Source organism: Pinus tabuliformis, chromosome 6, assembly GCF_031772625.1.
Source record: "Pinus tabuliformis cultivar Carrire ecotype Pingquan chromosome 6, CPIR1, whole genome shotgun sequence".
Lineage (NCBI taxonomy): Eukaryota > Viridiplantae > Streptophyta > Pinopsida > Pinales > Pinaceae > Pinus > Pinus tabuliformis.
The window spans coordinates 728977551-729003446 of NC_142292.1; the positions used below are offsets into that span (position 1 = coordinate 728977551).

The 25896-nt window shown below is 37.0% G+C and overlaps 2 protein-coding genes across 2 annotated transcripts; both read right to left on the reverse strand.

The window, feature by feature from the left end:
- Positions 1–2194: 2194 nt before the first annotated feature.
- On the reverse strand, positions 2195–7502 carry LOC149260774 (putative disease resistance protein At1g61300). The gene is made up of 5 exons (XM_089421083.1): positions 4125–7502; positions 3798–3883; positions 2968–3485; positions 2676–2847; positions 2195–2590 (listed from the first exon to the last, which is right to left on the reverse strand). Exons 1-2 carry the CDS (start codon positions 7301–7303, stop codon positions 3874–3876), a joined length of 3189 nt encoding a protein of 1062 aa, XP_089277209.1. The 5' UTR covers positions 7304–7502; the 3' UTR covers positions 2195–2590; positions 2676–2847; positions 2968–3485; positions 3798–3873.
- A 12577-nt stretch (positions 7503–20079) lies between these two features.
- Positions 20080–20484, reverse strand: LOC149260775 (replication protein A 70 kDa DNA-binding subunit E-like). The gene has a single exon (XM_089460963.1). The coding sequence runs from the start codon at positions 20482–20484 to the stop codon at positions 20080–20082; it is 405 nt and encodes a 134-aa protein (XP_089317089.1).
- Between the last annotated feature and the right edge of the window lie 5412 nt (positions 20485–25896).

The following is a 25896-nucleotide window of genomic DNA, read 5'->3' on the forward strand; positions in this document are numbered from 1 at the left end:
ACTCTTATGTAGACCTTGAAGGGAAGTGTTAGTGCTCTAACACACTGTCCATCAAAACTAACCCGCGTCAATTGAAAATCGGTGCAAGGAAACTCAATTAACACACTTTTTCCTCTCACTGCTCAGCATTAGTGGTGTCACTAATGTACTGGTTTGACTAATGTAAAGCGCTAATCTCCAAAAAAACCTTCTTCAACGCAGACTTTGCAGCAACCTTCATCTCAAAGCTACTTCACTTTGCTACAATATCTATAGTGAATCTCTGCTCTTTTCTTGTGACTACACACGTATGAAATGCTGCTCTCAACGAGTCTTACGCTCATGTTGCTGCTCTCTCAGGGAGTCTTATGCAAACTCGTCTCTCTCTGTTCCTCTCAAGGATTATTACACAGGCTAAGCTCTGATTCCATGACAAAAATTGAAGAGAACAAAAAGTGGAGCAGAGGACTTGTTCTTCTTAGTATTACAAATCACTTAAATAAAATTACATTGGAAATATCAGTGATAAATGACCGGAGTTAAACTCGACTAACTCAAACTGAACTGAGACACTTGGAGGGACAATTTTGACACCTAATAGGTGGTTGGAATTAGATTTTCCAACATGCAATGATTAATCATATAGGGTTAAAACTTACATGAAAGTCACTTGGTCACTCAAGCTATTGCATTGTTTTAGGTTCCTTAGGTTTTGGAATTTCTTTGTCAAGCTGGGATCTCAAAGGCTCCCTAGTGTTCAAAGACGTGGCCCCTCAAAAATTTGTCACCATCCCTAGAAGTTGAATTTAGTTGTGCATAGCTCATGGAGGGAATTTATAAATGCTCTTGACCAGTTCTCTCATTTGCAAGTCAACATTCTCTATCAAAGAGCTAAGGCTCAACAAGGCGCGACTTATTACCAGAAACATAGCCATTCAAGGGCATGGATGTGGATTGAGAGCTTGGCATCCAGGTACCATGAGCTCACCCCCTAATCGTTTCAAGAGGAAATAACTCAAGAAGAATGAGATCTAGCTAATGAAAGGTTCACTCTCACTGATACAATGGTTTTGGCAAGTGGCATAATATTTTTTGGATGCAGGACACACTATGGGCCACTATAGTCAATACATTTACATTGTGGATATCTATTGGCATTTGAAATTTCCTCTTGGAAGAGTTATAGTTGATAGAAATGAAATCAAGGAGGAAATACTCCTGACCTCGAATGAAATGTAGAGGCACATGATCTCAATGAAATGATGGCTTGGACATTTAGAAAAGCAACTAGGCATCCCTCTTGATCTTTGTTGCTCCCTAGGTAACAACAAGGAACCCTTTCCAATCAAAGCCATTAATTTTGATAAGTTTGTTTGAATATCTTATAGAGACACTGCTTTTTCTATTTCTTTGTTTTAGTTCTATAGTTTTTTTAAATCAAAAAGGGCCCTAAAGGCCTAGTAGATAATCACCGAGTTTCTGTTATTATGGCTCCAATCATAACTCTTTCTTTTGGGATAATGAAACAATTGAAGTTCTTTGTTAGTCTAGTTTCCCTCATGACAAATTAGAAAACACACACATTATTAATTTGAAAAAATAAAAAATTTACTTCACAAATAGAAAAGCGTTAGATAATTTTACTTAATACTCTTTTTGGGTAAGTGATTAAAGAAAGATCTGAAAAAATAAAAAAAATTACTTTACAAATAGAAAAGTGTTAGATAATTTTACTTAATACTCTTTTTTGGTAAGTGATTAAAGAAAAAGTATGGAATTTTATAGTAATTTGAAAAAGTATTAAAAAATATAATTTAATACTAAATATAAAATATACATATTATAATATTATAAATAATGTAACTAACAATTGTCCCAAAAGGTACAAAGAGAGGCCGATAGGATTATTAACTTGGAATTGTTGAATTTTTCTAAAAGAGTTAATTGGTTTGTGGAAAACCTTGTTTTCTTGGACTGGATCATTGTGCAATTACTTTCTTTAGATGTTTTGTTTATATCTATATTATAAAGAACACATTGAATGTCTTATTTCATTTTAGAGCAAATTAATTACCCAAAATCAAGAAACCTCTATAGATGGCCAAGCATATACGAAGAATACATCTCATTCATATGCAAAACCAAATCCATTTTTTCTTTTCTCTGAGTAAAATTTCAAAAACATGAACACATGCCATTTCATGTGCACAATAAACCCAACTTTTGAAATTTCAATGCTTAGATGTATCTATTCATATGCTACAATAAACCCATATTTTCCTTAAATTTCAATCCAAAAACACATCCATTTATGAGCCATAACAGAAACACAAAAAACAAAATCTAACCCTACAATGCCAAAGCATTATGCCCTTTCAAAAGCAAAGAAGTAGTCGAGCCATGCAGAAGGTTATATCTCAAATCTCTGCCAGTTTAAACAACACAGCAAAGTCCTGTCAGTATCAAACCCTACTCATTCCCTGGGATTTTCAGATAAACAAGAGGGATAAAGATTGGGGAACTTCTTGAATTAGCTTACATATTTGACAAATATGTGAGATCAGCCAGCTCTGGCGGAATAATTCCCGATAGTTCTTCATATAGAATTTTTCTGCAAACAGAAACAGAAAGGCATGAGTCCAACCTTTACAGTACACACACTTAAAAATACTACGTGGAATGATGATCCGACTTACATTTTAAGGACATGGCAAGTGGTGTTCCTTTTGAAGGCACAGTTGCAGATGACGCCGAGCTCCCCCTCCCTGTCGTCGAGAGTATACCAGGACGAGTCGCGACTGCAGGGATCCACATTGAAGTTCCATTTGGTGACCCCCATCTTGCTTGCTATTATTCTCAACGCATTGACTGTTAAACATCAAAGCTTGTAATATAAGCGCCCAAAAGTGATTCCGGAGAGCAAAATGCATTCAAGAAGAGTGATTCCAGAGAGCAAAATACATTCAAGAAGAGTGAACTGTTTCTCACCTTCCTTTGGATCCGTGGCTGCAGCAGCTTTGCTGATTTCGCTGTGACCAGACAATAACATGATGCAGTAGCAAAGGATGAGGAAAACTGTGGAACGGATTTGCAATTTGTGGACATGAGATTTGCAGAGGCTTTGCCCGCCCATTCTGCTAATAAGACGAAATGCATCAAAATTTAGAAGTGAGAGACGCACTTCCAAACCATTTATGTAAATTATTGAGTTCAGGTGTTCCACACGGAAACCTGCCATTTTGGGCCCGGTGGCCACATATGTTTGACCATCAATTAAAGCATCATTTATACGTGTAAGAGTGATCTAAATCCATTGACCGGAGAGAATATTTTGACCTAAAAATTAAAAATATCTTAAGAGTAGCATAAAAGAATGGGAAAAAGCAGTAAAAATATCTTGTCATGTGATAGAGCGCACAACAGAATTTGGAGGTGAAAAGAAGATAATTCCACTGATATATGGAAAAAGCAGTGACACTTCAAATCAACGGTTGAAAGTGTCTCACCTGATCCAACGGAGCAGAGTAAAAGTGTTGACGATTGTTGATGCATAGGAAAGCCTATTGGCCTAATTTTATTGATTAATATTATTCCAAATGCAAATATCAACTAAATTAAACTAATATAATATAATATAATAAAGATTTTTAGTGGACGAGTAACCACTACTCACTGACCAAAGTGTTCCTGAACCACATTAAAAAAATATAATATAATAAAATAAAATAAAAAAGAAAAAATCTGTCCAAACAAAATTTTAATTATTAGATATATAAAATTTTGAAAATAAAACTTAACTAAATGCAAATTTAAAGTACCTCTTTCGCTTAAATCTCTCACATATATATTCGACGGATTCTCGGCATTTGCTTTATACTGGCTATTGATAACACATCATCGATTGCTGTGAAAAAAAATATCGGTTAAGAAAAAGTTGGAAAAAGGCAAGTAAAAGGGAAAATAAATATAAAAATAATTTAAATTTAAATAACAAAAATATTATTTATATATTTTATAAATATTAAAAAAAAAGAAAGTTATATTTTAATATTATATTAAAAAATAAAAATAAAATTATAAAAATAATTTAATTAAAAACATTATATAAAAGATTTAAATGATAAAAAAATTGCTTTCTTACTTACCCTGTTTTTGTTGGTAAATATTCTTTAAAGATATTTTCTAACTTTATTTTCACGTTCTCATCTTCCCATAGAATGCTTTCCCACCAACTAAGTGGATATCCTAATATTGCAGATAAATTTAGCAGCTTTTCTATTCCATTCGGAAATCTTTTCAAAGATGAGCACTTTCTCATCTTCAACACACGGAGCTCAGGTAGTGTCCTCTCATCCCACGCTCCACTGTTTGAGGGTCCAGCTAGACTCTCTAACATCTCTAGATCTTTGAGAACCAACTTCTGTAACATTAAATATCCACTTGGAAAGCTCCCTATCCCCAACTTTCTCAAATTCTTGCACCCATACAACTTTAGAAGCTTCAAATTTGGCATCCACTCCAATGGAGAGAGCTCCGTTATGTAGTTGCACCTGTACAAATATACCATTTCAAGATGTTCAAACTTGCAATTAGGCAGACTCAACCCTTTGTAACGCAATAGTCCTAAACTCTGCAGCTTCTTCATGTTCTGCATGTCTTGAGGAAGGTTCTCCATGATTTCATCTGCACTATTAGGTTGGTAGACCAACTGTAAGTGCCTCATCTCCGACCAGGTTCCCATTATGCCATCTTTAAATGCTGACTTTGTTCCACCCAGGGACGGTTTTACGCGTACTCTCAACTCCGTCAGGTTATTAAGACCCTTTAAACTCCAAATACTTGCAGGCGCTTCCTTTTCCACGCTTAAAAATGTCCCTAACACGAGGCTGCTCAATGAAGTAAGTTCAGAGATCTCACGAGGAATCATCTGTAGCGACTCACACCCGCCTAAATAAAGAGACCTGAGATTTTGAAGCTCTCCAATCTTAGATGGGAATGATTCCAGAGATTTACAGAATGGAAGATGCAAAAATTGAAGTCTAGAAATATGGTATATTTCTTCTGGCAAATCTTTGATGGGAAGTTCTTGTAATGAGAGAAACTCAAGCATTCTTAGCTGCCCAATTGACGTTGGGACTGAAGTTATTTTGGTGCAGCCGGACAGATTAAGAACCCTGAGAGAGGTTACGCTGAGTAGAAATCCTGACGGAAGCTCTTTCAAATTTGGATTGTCGTATAAGTTGAGACTCGCAAGCTTTGGGCATCTCAACTCAGTGGGTAGATCTTCCAAAAGATTACTGGCTAATGAAATCCTGCAGCAATTCTCATCGTGAACTTCAGGGAAATTTCTTTGACCTTGATTTGCCATGAATAAACAGTTCTCCTCTTTCTGCCCAATGTACACAGCCATATCACGAATACAATCGTCAACTCTTATTGTATTCCATGTATAGACATCCGTGCGTTGCCTAACTTTTATTGTAGTCCTTCTAAATATATTCGTGCTGTGACGAACTCTCTGGAACAAGCAACGGTCTACAATGAGTTTTAGGTATTTCCGCCCAATGGCCATGTCCATTAAATAGCTTCCTTGTTTGCTCTTGACGAGGCCTTCTCCAATCCACATTTGCAGTAATGTGAGCGTATCAATTTCTTGATCTTGCTTGTACATAGCACAATATAAAAAGCACCTCTTCAGGTCTGAATTCGGCAGGGAATCATAACCATACCGGAGTACTGCATAGAGCTCTGCATCAAGGCGAGGATGAGTCGCTGGAAAAGATGGATCTACCTTTTTAATGGAAGATAAACAATTATCCCATTCATCTACACTGGTTTTTCCAACCATTGCTGCGGCGACTGTATTTACGGCCACAGGCAGACCTTTGCACTCGTTGGCAATTTTCGTGGCACGGTCTTCTATATCCATAGAAACTTGCTCGTCTTTGAAAGCCACTCTGCGAAACAGCTTCCAGCGCTCGTCTTTAGAGAGGGGTTGTATTTCAGTGGATTGTTGTGCGCCCATTTCTGGAATCAGATCCTTCCTGCGAGTAGAGAATAGGAATTTACTGTGTTTATGATCGCCAAAACCCAAACCTAGTTCTTGCAAATCGAGGCGACTCCACAAGTCATCCAATAACAGAAGAAAGTTCTTCTCCTTCAGATATGCAGACAGCTTCATCTTTCTCTCATCAAAATTGCTTGGGAGGCTTAAATCTATTTCATGAGCAAGACGATCCTGCAACTCTAAAATTTCACAATTTTGGGAAACTGTGATCCAAATGACATGCTCGAAAACATTACCTACCTGTCTATATTTATTGCAGAGAAATTGGAGGAGGTGCGTTTTCCCAGAGCGGGGTATGCCATATACACCAATTACGTGAACATGGTCACCTTCGTTAAGCCACTTCTCTACTTGATCTTGAGCATCTATAAACCCGGAACCTTCAAACTCAGAGGAGGTTGCTGCTTCTTGAGGGAACATTTCCTTCTTTTCATATAACGGTTTTGATAAAAAAAACTCGGGAGAAGTCACCAAATTTGACAAGTCACTTTGGATGCTGTCATAGATCTTGTCAAAAGATGCGCTCCATTCGCTTATTTCTTTGAAGAGATTCCTGGGTTCGCGCATGACACACACAACAAAGGTTCGGCGCTTTGCGGATCGATCGAGCAGGCCATCTGCCTCTGTAAGAGAATTTTGCAGCAATTGTAACCACTTCTTCACCATCTTCAGGAGCTCCCTCTTTTGACGTTGAAAGAGGGTGGTAATATCGGGTTCATCTCGGAAGAGAGTGGTAATATCCTGTAGAAGCCTCTCCATACGCCTCAAGTCAGTTTGAAGAATCTGACAGTTGTCCTCCTTGTTAATAACATCCTCCAACAGCTTGATGATCGGGCCAACCAGATGGTTGTTGATGGCATTGCCTGAAGGACCAATGTGTTCAAACCAGTCACTTACAAAACGTTGAGAGAGATGATTAAAAAATGCTTTCCATGCTCTTATTTCTTTGGACAATCTCCTTGGATTGTCATTGCACACGACACTGTCGAGATAGCTCTGGCGTCGTCCCAACTGATTGAGTAGGATTTTTGCCTGTGTAAGCGAATTTTGCAGCAATTGCAACCAAATCTTGACAATCTCCGAAGGCTCTTTCTGTTGATATCGGAGGAAGATGCCAATATCTTGCAGAAGGCTCTCCATACGCCTCAAGTCAGTTTGAAGAATCTGACAGTCATCCTCCTTGTTAGTAACATCCTTCAATAACTCGAGGACCCGGTTGATTATGGGGTCGACTGGTACTGTGGTGACGGTTGCCATGGTTTTGCGGGAGAGCAGCGCAGAAAAAAAGAATGGGAGAATGCGGGGGCTATATGTCTGTGACCTTCTGCCGGGTAATGGGGGTGTAAAACAAGGGAGGTGGACGGGTAATGGGGGCAGCTATGATATGTAAAGCGAGGGAGGTGCAGAGTAAGGGAGGAAACTAAGGAGATTGGATGTAAACAAGGTAAATTGCAGGAGCGCTCGCAGAACGTGGCGGTGAAGCAAACTTGAGAACGAATAAAAGTTTCTGGGAATCTGAGAGTTTATTTCGAAAAGAAGAAACAGAAGGTGTGGTCCTATCTGTGTCCATGGCGCTGTTGAGCCACTGTTGTTATTGCAGTTGTTTATAACGCGATTTTTTGAAAGTTTTTTCGGCGGGTTTTTTCGGTCGAAATCCAGCAGGAATTTATTGGAATCGCGGGTTTTTTCGGTCGAAATCCAGCAGGAATTTATTGGAATCGCAAGTTTGATAGCTAGTTTCTGCACAATGAAAGCGTCCCAGCGTTGTCGAGGGTGCTGAATCCAAATATACAGTTAAAAACCCATTTTAACTGCAACAAATCAAGATTTAACCTCAATTTCTTCCGCCGGATTCCGTCATCGGAATCTCCAAAAAATCGCATTATAGACAACTCCGTTGTTATTGGGAAAAGTTGGAAAAATAAATTCTGCGACTGTTGTTGGGAAAATTTGCGATAGAATTTAAAGTCATATATTTCATCGCAGGTAATGACTTAAATAAGAAAAGTTAAAGGTCAATCTAGCTTTGTACGCCACGAATAGCAGTAGAACAACACAGAAACAAGATGGGAATTGGCATGAAAGGAAGCATTGAGATGCCTTTAGCTTTTGGTTGGTCTCCGTATCAATGGGAAAACAATTCCATTGTTGCGACACCTGTCATTTGCTTTAATTTCTCTGGAAAAGTAAAAGAAAAGATTTATACGAGATGCCTTTAGCTTTTGGTTGGTCTCCATATCATTGGAAAAGCAATTCCATTGTTGCGACACCTGTCATTTGCTTTAATTTGTCTGGAAAAGTAAAAGCAACGATTTATACGAGATGCCTTTAGCTTTTGGTTGGTCTCCATATCAATGGAAAAGCAATGCCATTGTTGCTACACCTGTCATTTGCTTTAATTTCTCTGGAAAAGTAAAAGAAAAGATTTATACGAGATGGCTTTAGCTTTTGGTTGGTCTCCATATAAATGGAAAAGCAATTTCATTGTTGCGACACCTGTCATTTGCTTTAATTTCTCTGGAAATGTAAAAGATTATACGAGATGCCTTTAGCTTTTGGTTGGTCTCCATATCAATGGAAAAGCAATTCCATTGTTGCGACACTTGTCATTTGCTTTAATTTCTCTGGAAAAGTAAAAGAAACGATTTATACCTCTAGTCATATACAACAACAAGAGTAGAAAAGTACCCAAAAGATGCAAAAAATATAATGACAAGGTTAGAAAGATGAACGGAGGAGGCGGCAAAGTATCGGAATTTTAAGTGAAAAAAAACAAAGGACTAGGGAAAGAAGAACAAGGACCCTGGTAAAGTATAAGAACATGAAAAAGCTGAAAAAATAAAAATATAATAGAGTTAGATAAACATGTCCCAAGGAAAAAGTATTGGAATAATATAGAAAGCACGAGCAAATTGAGGAAAAGAATCTAATGATCATGATATATAATTAATTAAAAAGAAAACAGCGGTATGGGATTGGTAAAGGACCCAAAAAAACAGCTCTATGGAATTGGTAAAGGACTATATATATATATATATATATAAAAGATTAATCAGATTGTAGATTTTTTTGTGGTTGACTAACCAAATCAACAACGGCGGTGGTATCGTACTCGTGTTACAGGGGGTTGAATCCCACTGGCTGCCACTATAAGCTCTAGCAGGAACTGCTCAGGGGTTCGAATCCCACTGGCTGCCACTATAACTTCTAGGAGGAACTGCTCAGGGGTTCGAATCCCACCGGCTGCTACTATAACCTCTAGGAAGAACCGCCCAGCCCGCAAGAACGGCCCTCGGGTAAGACGAGACTCGAACTCGTGACTTGCACAATGGCCCGAACAACTTGACAGATCGTCCGCTGGCCATGAGACCAAACCTCTGCGGGCTAATCAGATTGTAGATTCATTTAATAAAGTGAATTGAAATTTATATGAATATAACTAGCAAATGTCCCAAAAGGTATAAAGAGAGGTCGATAGGATTATTAAATTGGAATTGTTGAATTCCTCTAGAGGAGATGTTGGTTCAAGCCAAACGATGAGCAATTTGAGCTGGCTAAAATCCTTTTAATTGTTTTTTATTATGGTAAAATTATATTCATAATTCATTGGTTTTACTTTCAAAAGATTGAAGGAATTTGAAGAGTAGGTATAAAATTACTTTGTGGGATTTGATCCCAAAATCACTGATTTGTAAATACATACTCAATGAAATGTTATTTCGTTGAAACCCTGCACAAATGTTTGATATAAGCAAATAAGTCAAAAAGGTTGAAAGGCTACAACTAAAACTATAATCAAGATTTTACTTACTTTGAATTGGTTTGTGGAAAACCTTGTTTTCTTGGACTGGATCATTGTGCAATTACTTTGCTTTAGATGTTTTGTTTATATCTATATTACACTGAACACATTGAATGTCTTATTTCATTTTAGAGTAAGTTAATTACCCAAAGTCAAGAAACTCTATAGATGCCCAAGCATCTACTAAGCTTGTTAGTGACCAAGGCAATAACCACCATGACTATCCCCTACCATTTGACAATGCTTATCTACCCAACCCCATTCAATACTTAGGGAGGGAGAAGCAAGCCAATTCCACGAACGAATTGCGTTGGAAAGAATTATGCACATACATAGAGCAAAATCCAAATGCTCTACCAAGAAGAAAGAAAGTAGTCCACACAAATATGTTAAATGGATCCACTTTGTACACTAATTCAAAGTGAAAATAATGAAGAGTGGTTTATATGTAAAGACAAAGAAACTGAAATGCATTTCAATAATGAAGAAATAAATCTCACACGTTTCTTGTCTCATGTAATGAAAAATGGCTTTATGTAAAGAAATAAACTTTAAAAATTAAGAATTTTCGATGAAAAATTAATAAAAATATAAATACTAAGAAATCCCAAATTTATTTTTCATTAGAAAACTCAAACCATGCATATCGATGTAAACATGGCTTTAATACTCAATAAATGTAAAGTAAATGTAACATAAGAAAATATTCTTATATCTATTTCAATAATGAGGGAAGCAATCTCAAGCTCTTATATCTTGTACAAATAAACATAGCTTTAGTAATCACCCAATATAATATAAAACAATTAACTAGTTGAGTTTCAACCCGAGTGACTATTTACACATACACTTTTTATCCATATATTTTTGGACATCATAGACTAAACAAAGGAACCTTAAGCATTATGCAAAATAGTTATACACAGTTACATATGAATGGTTGTAGCATACACACATAGGGCCATTATCATAGACTAAACAAAGGAACCTTAAGCATTATGCAAAATAGTTATACACAATTACATCTGAATGGTTGTAGCGTATACACTTAGGGCCATTAGAAATCTGAAGCTCCCAGTTACTTTACAAAGAATGGTGCAACTTAGGTGTCTCATGCAAGATTGTTATAAATTTTCTTAGATATAATGTTGTTTGTGTGTTATTAAAAAATTTGAGGTTCATAGATTTTATCTGTATAACAACTGTAAGACAAAGGTATTTACAAAGTATGAGTTGTATCGAAAAAAGACTTGGAGTTTTGAAATTTAAATTCTTGAATTAATGGGATAACATCCTCCCTAACTTTGATACTAACTTTAAATAATTAACCTGTTTGATACTAACTTTCAATAATTAACCTGTTTTTCTTGATACAACTACTTCAAATCAAAATTTAAATAACTAACCTGTTTTTTTTATACAACTACTTCAAATCAAGAAGTGCTATGTGCAAGACGTTGAGTTGTTCAAAAAATGGAAGCCTTGTCATAACCATAAGTTTTCACTTATTGGGGCAGCATGTGCGAGGAGGGGGGCAGGGGGGTTTCCTTTACCAAAAGGAAAACAAGAAACATCATATGCCTCGTTAATTGGAGATACTTCAAATAATCATGCCCATATTTGGCTCTCTGGATGAGTCTAGATTCTAAAGAACCAAGACATAAAAAATATGACAATGGTTGTTTCTTCATGCCTTGAGAGGACTCAAATTTCAATCAACCAATTGATGTGATAGCCAATAAGGCCTGCTCCTTTCCTTTTGGTCAAATTTGGAAAAGTGGGTGGGACAATGCCCCAAGATTTTTACCCACTCTTCTTATTGAATGATCACAATAACAATGCTGACAAGTGGCAATTCAATTGCAACAAGGATTTGTATAAGACATAAGGGTGGCCTGCTGTATCATTAATTCATTTTGACAAGAGACACTCTTTATTATCCCTGGTAAAATGTCCAGATGGGATGGCGCAAAGCGTGTAGGATTTTTCTTCACCTTTTGATGGACATCTAGAAGTTTCAATTCTGGTTTAGTAGGAGAGATCAGAGACTTACAATTCTGCTCTTTTCTTTTCCAGTTGGAAGGTCTGCTTCTAGTTGGAAGGTTGGATTTGGAACATTTTTAGTGGGGATTCGCTGTGAGAACCTGAAATCTTGACTTTAGGAGCAGGGAATACAAAACTTGGTTTCAATTTGGATGTCGACCTCAAGCCTTCTTGTTCACAAGATTCAAGAAATTCCTAGGGAACTTTAGGCATATTCCCTTGTGGAGTTTTTCAAAGAGGGATGTTTTCTTAGACAATACAATCTAGCCTAGGACTACTCTCCCTTGGGCTGGTCCTTCAGGTGTTTACAAAGTTTGAATAGTTGCTTCCATGAGATCTTGTATGGGTATACTTGTTTTTCACATTTTGATATGATAGAAGAATTATGGGCTAATACTCAAATTATATACATTGGATCAAGCAAAAAGGAAAATCACCAAGACCACCTTTTTTATTCAATTAGATATTTTGAGTGCCTTTGTGACAACAGTCAACAAATTCTAGCACAAGCGATGGGGAGAGTGGAGACATTTTGAAGGGATTGGAAGCACAATTATGAAAAAGAACTAAAACTAACAAGAAAACAAATGCTTAGGATGAATACCCAACTCGACAAGCATAAAAATAAATAATCCTTATCTTGGGTTTGCAGATCTGAGGTCCCTTGTGCCTCACCAACAATCTTCTTTGGTTCCTTTGGACAAGAGGAAGTAGTAGCAAAGGATGAAGACTCTGTGGAACAACATTCTGAGCATTTCAGGAGAACATACCTATCCATGGTGTCATCAGTTGTAGGAAGAAAAAGGACTACCCACTTTGGGCATGATAAAATAAATGGTTAATATTATGATGTATTTCAAGTTTGTGATTTTGCTAGGCCAATTTGTGAGGCTTATATTGGTTAGACAATTAATAATAGAAAATTAGTTGTAGTGTACTAATAATAGGAAAACTAGGGAACAATTACCAACATCAAGAGATGTTGTTTCATGGAATACAATGATAGCAGGATATGGTATGGATGGGAAAAGTGAAGATTCTCTTGGTCTTTTTCCCAAAATGTAGCAAATACGTATCAACCCAGACTCCATCACATTCGTTTGTGTTTTGTCTGCTTGTAGTCATGCAGGGTTACTAGAAGAGGGCCTTGAATACTTTTATTGCATGAATCGAGATTACTGCATCACATCTAAAGTGAAACATTATGCATGCATGGTTGCCTCTTTGAACTGGAGCCTGAAAAAGATGGATATTATGTACCCTTGTCAAATATTTATGTTGCAGATGGCAGGTGGGATAATGTTTCAAAGGTGAGGACACTGATGAAAGACCGAGGCATTAAAAAGATGTCAGGTTACAACCTGGTTGAGGTAAAAAACAAAGTCCATGCATTCATTGTGGGAGACAAGTCACACCCTCAATCTGAGAAAATATATGCAATGTTGAACAACTTGGCTAAGCAGATGGAGGAAGCAGGGTATGTCCCAGACACAAATTTTGTACTGCATGATGTGGAGGAAGAGGCAAAGGAAGACATGCTGCATAGTCATAGTGAAAATCTAGCCATAGCTTTTGGCCTTATAAACGCAAGCCCTAATACCCTTATCAGGATCACGAAAAACCTTGAGTCTGTGGTGACTGCCACAATGCCACTAAATTCATCTCCAAGATTGTCGAGAGAGAAATAATTTTAAGGGATGCTAACCGTTTCCATCATTTCAAGGATGGATCATGTTCATGTGGGGATTACTGGTGACACTGATAGCAAGTATAGCATGCATGAGCATGCATAGAAATCTAGTGAAGCTAGAAAGCCTCAGTTTGGCTCCTAAAAAGTCTAAAATAAACAAAAAGGGCGAAGATATTAATGGGTCGAAAAAAACCAGAACAATAGAAGCTTTAGCATTATCTGTCTCAGAAAATTAATAATCTATTATTATCTAAAAACAGAGGCCTAATTGAGCGTTTTGGTTGATTAAGCCATACTAGAAACATATTTAAGTGATATAATTAAAAGTAAAAACATTACCAAGTATTTATATACAACGATGAGCAAATGAAATTTGAATCATATACAATGTTGATGAGTATTATCATAAAAGTGGAAACAATATTGTACATGCTATGCAATGTATTTCTTGAAATTTTACATATGGTGTATATATAGAGACGTGTTTTGCAGTTAATAACTAAAAAAATATACAATAAAAGTATTCTATGACATCTAAAGATATATAAAACAAAAGTATTCTATGACATATAGATGTAATTGACAGTGAGCAACTAATCATATGTACATGATGGGGCATGGCATCGAAAACACCAATTAATGTTTATTGTGGTGCCAAACTGTGAGAGTTATCCCTGCAATTGATTCCGCATTTTCCTGGGTGTGTTCCTTTCATGGATGTGAATTGTTTTTTTTAGTATTTTTCTTATCTTCCGTAACAATTCAATAGTTGGACGCAAATGGTAAAGAGGCAATGATTTTCGAGGCAGGATCCTTGCTTGAATACCTTGTAAGGTAAGTTCGTGTTGTTGAATTTCTTGGCAATATTGATATAGCATGCGTAAGTAGTCTGTTTCCATACCTGTTGGCCATTAAAAAAGAAAAAAATAGTAATGACAATGGACGTGTTTGCTGAAAACATCTTTTTTAAAGAAATGAAGTAAAATAAACAAATTTTTAAATAAGTATAAAACAATACGAGGTTAAATGTAATAGCAAACAAATGTATGTGAAATTTGGTTAAGTAGCAAGTGGTGTTTACCATGTGGGTAAATATGGAAGAGAGGGTGTACAATTTGCTAGAGTGAATTCTCTTGCACAAATTTTGATGCGAGTAGTGATTCCTCTTGCTACTTAACCACTCTTGAAATTGCAGTGAATGTTAGACCTTGTCGTTCTTTGCTGAAAACATCCTTTTTTTTTTAAGAAACGAAATAAAATAAGAATTTTTTTAAAATAAGTATAAAACAATATGAGGTTAAATGTTATAGCAAACAAATGTATGTGAAATTTGGTTAAGTAGTAAGTGGTGTTTACCATGTGGGTAAATCTGGAAGACATGGTGTACGATTGGCTAGAGTGTATTCTCCTGCACAGATTTTGATGTTAGCAATGATTCTTCTTGCTATCTACGTTTAAGATATGGATTCTCATGCATGTGTGCGATGCGTGAGAATGGAAATGCTGGATTGATTTAAATGTATGCCAATGACCACACCCTTGAAATTGCATTGAATGTTAGCCCTTGCCTTTCTTTGGTGCCGATGTCTACTGTTGCTTTGTCTAATGTCATTCCTTATGACTTGTGTATCGTTAAATCCCATGCATTCGAATTGGTATTTGTCGGCGTGTACCCCTTGTGATGGGAGAAATGGGTACATATGTTGGGTGTGAAATGTCCTATGGTGTTTCTTTGTATTGGCTGAAGTCGACGACCATGAAGGATGGTAATTCTGGGGGCTTTGAGTCAATTGAATAAAATATTGAAATGAATTTCCCAAGTGCGCCATTGACAAGGCTTGCGTTTACCCACAAGTTGCTAGTGAGCATAACTTTTTGTTCAGTACACAAGAGTAATTTTGCGGGCAAATGCAAATCTTCTGTTGTAGTAGAAGTCTGTTGTCTTTGTTGTTCCGCAGAGCAAAGTGTGACTGGAATGTTCAAAATTTTAAGCATTTTTTTATTATCCAAGACAACCGAGTTGTTTGTTGCATATAGGTGCATGGATTCTTCAAATGTGCGCTGCTCTTCATGCGTAAGAGAGGAATTTGTCCTTGAAATTAGGAGTTTCCAATCTTCAAGAGTAGATATTCCATTTATGAGATTTGTGAGTATTTGCCGGAAAGCAACCTGGGACGGGTTAGCTCCTTGTTGGCAAAAAACAGTTGAAAGTGTTATGAATGTGTCAAATTTGGCCAAAGTGTAGTGCCACATGATGTCCCAATGTATAGAGGAATGTCTTTCACAGGTGGCAGCTGGCCTAAATCTCTGACAAGGATAATCGAGCGATTATCGAATGGTGCATTCTGATGAAGGGGGAATGCCTCTCTTAGACGATCGTCAATGCGAGAAAGCATTTTTGGACCGATGAAGCTCATTTCATCAATGAGGATGTATTCTGCACAATGGAGCTACTCTTGCAAGTGTACGAGTGATTGTCCTTCAAGAGGATACATTGATTAGATAGGGATACAAAGGGTAGAGTGGATTGTGAAGGCATTTATGTTGAAAGATGCAATGCTAGTTGGTGCAAGTAACAACAAAGGGTTTTTGTTTGTTGGTGAGTTTTCCATAAATGCATGGTGCAGACATTTAATTAAATGAGATTTTCCTGTCCCAACTGTTCCTTGTATGATGATTCTGCGTGGGGGTTTTGGTGAAGGGGTTTTGAAGTGAGAAAAAATAATGGTAAAAGCTGTGTTTTGGGTAGGAGATAATGTGTGATCTTGGGGAAGGTTGGAAAAAGGATGATGTTGGTTTTGAATATTTGAGCAGTTGAATTCAATGAAATTTATGGCAGTTTCTTGCAAGTGGAGAGGGATAGAAGTATGTGACCAATTGTGGTTAGCATCAAAGTCACGGTAGCCAATCATTTCGAGGTCATCAATTTCAATATTGTAACCTGGGTGGAGTTGAGAGAGGATTTTCCATTCATTCATTTGCATGGAATCAAGAGGGGTGTCAGAGGTAGATTGATCTTCAGTATGTGGGGTTTGTGGGTTTTCAATTTCTTGGTGCATCAGTTGAACCAATGTCATTGGGGAGTATGAAAAAAGGGAAATACAATAGTAATTAACTCCAACAAAAAGTGGCATAACAAGGATCATCAAAGGAAGGAATGACATTGTATCGTGGAAAGACATGCACAATCACTGGAGGGAATATGTGTTTCCATTGGTTGTTTGTTTGTTTTTGTTATTTTTCGACGGGTAGAAAATGACCAAGAGCGTGAAGCTTCAAGGAGGGGCAATGATTCCAATGAAATAGGTCTGTTCATGTATGCAAGGATAAAGTTTGGTGTCGAAAGGGGATTCTCAGTATCTTGAGAAACATGTTTGAAAATAGTCCTGTTAACATTCAAAGAAACAAATGTACGACTGCAGAGAGAGAGAGGTAGTTTTTGTAACATATGGCATATTTCTTGCGCTCCAATGTCTCTATCTGCAATGGTTTCTGTAAGGAGTTTCCAGATAACAGTAACAATAGGTGCTTCTGGAGTGGCACTTTGCGAAAGACATGATAACATTTGCCGGTAGCTCTCAGATCTTGTTTCTTCTTTTGCTGCATATTTTGAAATATAGTTTAACATAGCATGGTGAGATAGAACTGGTTGACAATCAACATTTTCTCTCCAGATAGAAAGTAGATCAGCATTGTGAATATTCAATCTATCATCATTGCGAGCGGGGACGTAGGTTTTATGATCTTTATCATCAATGAAAAGTGAAGATGTGGAGTTTAACTCCCACGGTACTCCATACCGAAAACTAAGAACATTTTCTTTCTTGCGAAGACAAGAAGATTCATGACACTTTGTGTGACGTTGAACGCAGTTGACAAGCTCTGCATAGTCTTCAGACTGGGTTGACCTGAAGATTGATGTTGTGTCAAGAAGACATGGGTTATGAATTGTTGATTGGTGAAGCACAAGATTTCGATGTTCTGGTTGTCGTGGATTCCAGGCAGTTACATAGTGATCAAAATATTTCTGAGCATCAACAACTTCTAATGCATTGTTCCAGTCAATAGTGTCCATATTTGGTGCATTTTGCAACCAAAGGAAGCCATGAATGTGTGTGGATCCTCTATGTTGCCATTCGTATCTGAATATAATATGAAAGTAAAAGTTGGTTAAAACATATATGCAATGTAGAAATTAATGCAGAGAGAAATGGATATTAAAAAATACCTGCACCAATAATCTATTGCGTGGAGGCCTTTTTGCAGGACTTCTTCGAGGAAAATTGTAAATCTGCAATGCATATATTGGGATGTTAGATGTGGGTTTTTAATTATGTTTTGAATTCTCCATTGGAAGTGGTTGTCTGAACTGGAGGGAACATTGGTAGGCATGATCATGTGCAAGTCATGCCATTTGGTATCAGCTGCACTGAGAGTGAAGAAGAATGTCGGACTTCCAATTTGTGTGATCATGTCAGTTAGCTCACATCGTTGTTTGTTCCAGAATGATCGAGTTCCTCGTAGTCCTGAACCGAACCACATTACTTGTTGAGGTAATTTTGAATCTGGAAAGTCACGAAGACACTGTTGCAGTTGTTGGCAAGTTGTTCTCAATGTACTTCTTCACAAAAACAATAGCGGTTATTTGGCTATGGTGGTACATTAGAATGTTATAAAGGTAGTAGAGGAATCTTGGATGTTGGCCAAATCGGTTATCATGGTAGTGCAACAAGTGCAAAGCATATTCATGCATCTCAACTTTTGTAATTCTTGGTTATGTGATCATGGACATGCCTGTAGGAAAGAGTGTGGGTAATGCCATGGCAAAGAGACCCTCGGTGTTGTATTCCTTCATAGTTGTTAAAGATATTGGAGGCCAGTCAACTGAGCTCGTTGAATTTGGATGTGTCAAGTGCAAATCACAAATGTGCTTAAGTTCAGTACATGAATTTGGGAGTATTGGAACGAAAGAAGAGGGTTGGATTTCTAATGGAGGTAGCATGACATCAATATCACAAGTAGAATCAATATTGGTTTGATGGGGTTCAAAAGAGGAGGTGGTTACATTATGAAGAAGAGAGGAAATATCTGTAGGGTGATCAGGTAGAGAAAAAATTGCAGACGAGCTGAATTGGACATCATTGTAGTAAGGGTCATTTTTTATTTTTTATTCAAGTGCTACAAGTACACGTGATTTGCAAACAAACAATTTATAAGCCTTTTCAGATGGATTGTGCCTTTTCACAATGAGGATGTCTAAGTCAGAAACTATTCGGGGTAATTATTTGGCAATAATAGTGATGTCTTGAGGGAAGCTAATTGTATGGCCACTATATTTGTATTGACCATCATGGGCATGAATGACTTGTAGAATGGGGTTCACACGTGCAATGAGTGTTTCCTAAAATTGTGTTAAATGTTGAAGGACATATGGTTGTTCACTAGGGTCCATGTTGTTCAGATGAGAAAAGCGATTGGTAGATTTAGATGATGAACAACGAAAGCAAGAAAGCTACCGTATAAAAGCCTTGTTTTCATTCCTAGGTATGATTCTTTGCATATTGCGCAAACATGCATGGTAGAAAGTCTATCGGTCCTTTGTCGAAAGTGACAATGTTCATCATTAAGGGGAGGGTTATATTAGATTTGATGAAGGTGAGGTGGGTTGGTTTGCATAGTTGGGAGAGCACTTGAGGTGGGAAGGGATGTAGTGGAAGTAGTAGGGTTGTTGCGGTTTTTATAAAGAAGTCACCGACGTGCATTTATTGTATCTTTGTGTTGTGCATAAAGAAGACGTCGCCGTTCGTTTCTATCTGCATTTTGACTGTTGTTTGGCATATCTAAACAAGTACAAATAATTATCGTTAGTTTGGATACATAACCAACTTAGAGTGAATCATAAACGAGTTTTGCATGTATAGAGAATGTATTACAAGTTTTAGAATTCCATTTTTTTTATTTGAACATCGTTGAAGTATAGGAAGAATAGGTAAAAGGACAAACATGCAATTCATAGACACGTAAATGAGGGAGTAAGAATGATTTGACATTGTTGCAAAGCCTGATATATAGGTTATGTAAAATTTGAAGGGGTAAGCATACATATGGTGAAAGTAGTAATTAAGAGTATTACAAAAATATACGTTATTATGGCATCAATTATTGATAGGAGAAGAGCAAGATAACCAAGTTTTGGTTTTTTTTCAACACTATTGAATGATAGCATGAATAGATAAACAAGCAAGAAATCAATGTATAGCCATATAAACAACGAAGGGAAAAAATGAATTAAAGTTTTTACAAATGTTGATATCTATATTATGTAAATTGTGAAGGGGTAAACATACATATTTTGGAATAATTGAAAAAGAGTATTTTCAGAGAAAGTGTGTAGCACAACAACATGGGTGTAATTTACAATAATATGGAACAATGAGCTATGCAGAAATGTCAATTTATGTACAAAACAATAGCGTTTGTTGAAACCCTAAAAAAATTTCAAAGGTGGCGAACAACAGGTCGTTTTGAAGTGGACATTGCTTGAATGTCTTTGAGGGCTTCTTTGCATGCAGAGTCATATTGAATTTCTTCTGAATTAATCAGTATTGGTTGCAAGCGCTCAACACCATTGAAGTAGTCTGTTTTAATGGAAAGTGTCAGCAGGAAGTGTTGCCTTGAAATTCGGCCACAAATTTCTTGAAGATCAACTGGTTCGATAGAAAGAAGGAACATGTCTTTTGCCGTGATGCCCATGAGCTCATTTCCTGCATCATTGAAAGATGTGACATTCTGTAGGTGGCCGGTGTGGTCATGCATCTCAAATTTAAGTTTGTAACCGTAGCCACATTTTGGGAAGTCACCGTTATACTTTGTACGATGCCAAAGATTGTTAGAATGGTCCATAACCTTTTTCATGCATTGTTTTCCATTGAAATCTAATGGACATGCAAGAAATTAGAAGTCGTCCATGTGAAGAGCAGTTATCGTTGTACGAACTGAAACCCATATTGCTTTCTCGGAGGCTTGCATGCAAGCAATGTCATGAATCGTCTTTTGTGCTATGGCTCGTTTCGAAGCAACTGTTGATTTTGGGTAGCATCAAATGTGATCTAGCCACAAAAATTGGTGGAGAGGCTAAAGCACATGAGATATCCAATACTTAGAAATGGTTTGGGCAGATTCTAAACAGTTTGGGAGATATTAAAATAATTAATATTTTTAATGGAGTTCCTAAGTCTAAACTTAGGAAAAATAAAATATTAATGTGAATTAATATAAAACTGTATTAGAAGGGTCCAAAAGTCATGGATCAAGACAGAGTTAATCTTAGATGTTGATTAGGGACTTAATCTTGACCGTTGAATTGTTAACGAGAAAAGTAATAGAGGAGGCTTGAGGGTCACTTGGAGAATACATTGAGTTAATCAAGAGTTTGATTTTATGGGGCAAGGCTTGCTGAGTAAATCGAAGGAGTGATCAGAGTTGCAGCTGAGGGGAAGTGAATACAAAAGCAGAGAGGCAAAGAGGGTACCGAGAGCATCAATGCAGAAACGAGGAGAGAGGGACGCAAAGCCAGCTAGAGGCCACACAGATCCAGTCAGAGCCCATGCAGAGGCAACCATGAGTTGTGTAGTGCCAAAGAGAGCCAACGTGGGTGACACAGAGGCTCTAGAGGCTGACGCAGGGTGAGTTGGAGTGACGCTGGGCTAGAGAGGCTAACACAGTCCCTAGAGGCAGACGTTGGAGATTTCATGGGGTAGATTGGAGCTGAGAGGTGTGGGATTGTTCATCCGGCGTTTTAGCCGGAATATTTGTCTCCGACTGAGAGGTACTACAGCTGAGGAAGCATTGAGATGCCTTTAGCTTTAGGCTGGTCTCCATATCAATGGAAAAGAAATCAAGTAAAGCAATTTCATTGTTCCAACACCTGTCATTTGCTTTAATTTGTTTGAAAAAGTAAAGCAACGATTTATACCTTTAGTCATATCCAAGAAAAAGAGTAGAAAGGTACCAAGAAGATGCAGAGAATATAAGAACAAGGTCAGAAAGATGAATGGAGGAGGAGGCAAAGTATCAAAATTTGAAGTAAAAGAAAAACAAAGGACGAGGAAAAGAAGAACAAGGAACCGGGTAAAGTATAAGAATATGAAAAAGCTAAGAACAAGGAATCGGGTAAAGTATAAGAATATGAAAAAGCTATTAGAGTTAGATAAACATGTCCCAAAGAAAAAGTATTGGAATAATATAGAAAGCATGAGCAGATTGAGGAAAAGAATCTAATGATCGTGATATATAATTAATTTCAAATCAAACCATACAAATATTGAAAGAAAAACAATTATATGTGATTGGTAAAGGACCAAAAAAATAAAATATATTTATAAATGATTAATCAAATTGTAGACTCATTCAATAAAGTGAATTGAAATCCATATGAATATAATTATATTAAAATAGAGAAAAAAATTATTATATACATAAAATAAAGGAGGAAAGAATAAAAACACGAATAAAAACATATTTATAAAATATTAAGTAAATTCTAGAAATCTAAATTAACATTGAAATTATAATTATATATATATATATATATATATAATTGAGAATATATTTATTAAATGGACATGGAGCCTATTATTTTTAAAATAATTTAAAAAAAGATATAATTCACTTTTAGTAGTGACTAGCTACCAAAATTTTAAAGAGTTTTCTAGAATTCTTTCATATACTAAAAATCAATTTAAGCGTTTTATCTCTTTATCGGCTCACCTACTGCCCTCATCTTATTTCTTCAAGTTAATTTCAACTTTATGGACTCTATATCAATCAACCCACTTTTAGCTAATTTATAAATGAAATATTGTGCTAGACCTAGGACCCCACGCCTCTAAATTGCTTAATGAGAAACTGAAATCTCCTCCAAAAGTAAGAGCCTCAAAATCCATACAAGCGGCCTTGAAAAGGTTATCCCAAAAGGCCACTTTATCCATGCAAGGCTTGTAGGTGTTCATGAACAAAATATATTTTCCAGTCTCTTAGGAAAAGAGTGTCACTCCTATTCCTAAGTCAATAAGCCAATTGTTACAATACTTCATAGTCCTACTATTCCACCTTGTCACAAAAACCCTAATCTTTCCAAAACCTCTAATGACAGAAAAATTTAGCATCCCAACATGTTTTCTAAAACCTTATGAATAACTCCCCCTCCCCTTAAAACTTCTTCTAAGAACAACACATCTAGTTTGTTCTCCAAAAACCTCCTTAAGGCTAGTTGTTTAGTGGAGTTACTGATCTGATTGGGAAAATTAGTTTTTCTACTCTAAAATCCTTTTCAGAATATGTTAAATGTGCTTAAGGATTCATGAGATTATTTGCAAATTTTAAACATGAGTTTTTGGGTGCTTTTATGTAATTTTTATGTGCAAATTAACATAAACAAATGACTGAACAACAACATATAACATACATAAACATCACCATAAACAATATCACAACAGCACATGATGAAGGAGTTCACCCCTCCTGGGTTACGTCTCCTTGGTCCAACTTCCAATGGCTTGGCCCTCTCTATTATGCTAAAAAATGTGAATACATGAGTTTACAATGCTCAGAAAGCTCTGAAACCTATTCCAATGGCTCCAAAATGTCCAAAAATGCCTGTGTAGCCTATTTCTGCTCCTGATTTGGTAAAAAACTAAATAAGTTATGGCTTTTCAAAGTTTTCTGCTAATCACATCACAAATTCCCCAAAATCCAGCACCATCCTACAAATTTTCCCCAAAACACGCTAATGGAGCGACAATTTCACTGAATTTTGGGTGAAATTGTTGATTGTTTTAAATGTCCTCAAATGCCTTATATCCGAAAAATTTGGGCACGTGGGGGCCCATGTGCCCAAGGCTAAGGCCAACGACCCACCCCTGCTAGCTGGGCCCCTGGTCCCCTCCGGTAGTGATCATATGTTGGTGGCGCAAAGAAGTGTCGACCCTCACGGGCTGGCCCTTCCCTCGAATGTCGTGTTTATAATATTCAAATATACGATGTGAACTTATAAGGTTAAGACATGTGTATGGCGTATTGGTATGGCTCTTGACTTGTGCCTTGGTGGTCGCGGGTTCGACCCCTGCTCCTATTTTCGGGACTCGACCCAAAATTTTGGTGGCCCCTGGGTTGCCACGTGGCGGCCTCTAGATGGGCCATGTGTCAGCTTGTGATTGGCCACCAATCCAACTAATCAAAAACGCTGAATTGCATCCAATAAGAACGTGTCACTTGGCACAATACCATTTTCTAAGCCCGTTGACCAGTCAAAACTACCACATAGACCTGCATAGTCAGTGCGACGTCAGCAGTATAAACTGCGGACTGGGCTGTCAATTTTTTTAACAAAAATTCCCCTGTTTGGGAAAGTGAAAAGAACATGATTCTGAGAGCATACGGTGTCCATTTTGCACGAAACGAGTTGCCCTAGATACAGGATGAAGAGCACTAGATGGTCGTTTAGGTTCCAAACCGATCTGATAAATTTCAATTTTGAATTATTTTTTGAGCACCTGATCAATCCTCCCCACTGGAAACCTTTTGGGCCCCAAAAGATCACTTTTAGTTGTCTAGCAGGTGAGGGTACAATTCCCTCACCTTTCCAATCTCGATCCATTTATCACCGACTTGGAACTTGTGACCTACCTGATGCTTGTCGTGTCTTTTTTTGTACTTGCCTTTGCTCTTTTCAAGCTGATCTTGCACTGTTTGATGTATCATTTGGAGTCATTCAATTAACTTCTTGTCTTTGTCCATGTTACCATCAATAGCAACATACTTCTTACCAAGATGATACAACACATTATGATGCAAATGGTAAACAAATTCCTTTGCTTGATTCCCTTGACTCAAGCTTGAATGTACATCTTGAAAGTATGTATTTTTCTGATCATAACTTTCATGTAAAACAAAATGATGCTTGAGGAAATTAGATACACAAACAATAGGCCTAGAAAGCATATCAACAAACTTGTCGCTTATACCTTTCTTATTCCTTTTGACCAAGTGGGATAGTAGAAGAAAACCCATCCAATGAAAGTGCTTTTGTCGCTGCAAAATTTCTGAATGAAATGAAATGGGCTTACCATGATGCATAAGGATTGCACCCATGGCATAGTCACATACATCAACTTGAAACTCAAATGAAATTTTCAAGGCTAGAAGAGCAAGTATAAAGGCTAAACTGATCTTTTGTTTCAAAGCATTAAATGCCTCTTGTTGTTTGCCTCACCACTGGAAGACCTTTTGCACAATTGTCAATGAATGCAAATGAGCTACAATAGAAGAAAATGTTTCCTCCAACATTGGGCTGCTCCCAAAAAATCTCTTATCCAGATGACTATCTTGAGCGTTGACCAATCCATAATGGAATCAATCTTGGAGAGGTCTAACTTCAACTCACCTTGCTTGGTTTTGAATGTCGTCTTCCATATGTCTCCTTCAACAACTCTACTTTGATGGTAGCCACTCCTTGAGTCCTTTTCTTCAACAACCCTTGGATTTGCTTTGTTATTTATGCACTTTCCCTTCTTGACATCCAATGCATGTCAATGTTAGGAATAAGACATTTTTGCTGCAATGGTATTTCATGTTGGATTCTCCTACTGGGAGGAAATCCTTTTGCTTTCTGAAACACCTCATCATCATGGTTAACTACATCAACGAAATCAGTTTGCAATTTTTAATTATAGCCATCAAACACTTCATAATCAACATCAACATTGGGTTTGATCATAAGAAGCACTAAATTCTTGCTTGAATTCACTAGTCTTTTCATTTCCCCTGCATTAACTAATGAAAGATTTAGTTTCTTGCGATGAGCTCTCACAATATACTCCACACAATCTTTCAACAAGTGGTACTTGTTTTCATAACAATAGAAGATTGCTTTTCTATTATAGAGTCAAGGACAACAATTCCTACAATATCAAGTGGTACAACATTTAATTCAACTTCGTCAATGAAGTTTGCTGTGATTGCAAATCGAAGAATACATTTCTTGTAACCTGTAAGTTTGTGTCCTTTCATATCCAACCCAATGGATATGGCTTGGGATGTAAAATGGTTTCAAGATTAAGTTTCTTGACTAAGTCATCATATATCAAGTTGGCTTGAGACTCACTATCAAATAGTGTGTTGATTTTTGTATGTTTTGAGATTACCCTCACATGAAATAATTCAATCCTTGTTTCTTCATTTGGAGTACTAATGTGACAATTTGATATACTAGTGCTAGCAATGGATTCTTTTCCTTTTATACCCATGGCTGTAATT

What these genes read in the sequence shown, in the direction of transcription:
- LOC149260774 (XM_089421083.1), bottom strand. Translation starts at nt 7,303, where the DNA reads ATGGCAACCGTCACCACAGTACCAGTCGACCCCATAATCAACCGGGTC.
- LOC149260775 (XM_089460963.1), bottom strand. Translation starts at nt 20,484, where the DNA reads ATGGACCATTCTAACAATCTTTGGCATCGTACAAAGTATAACGGTGAC.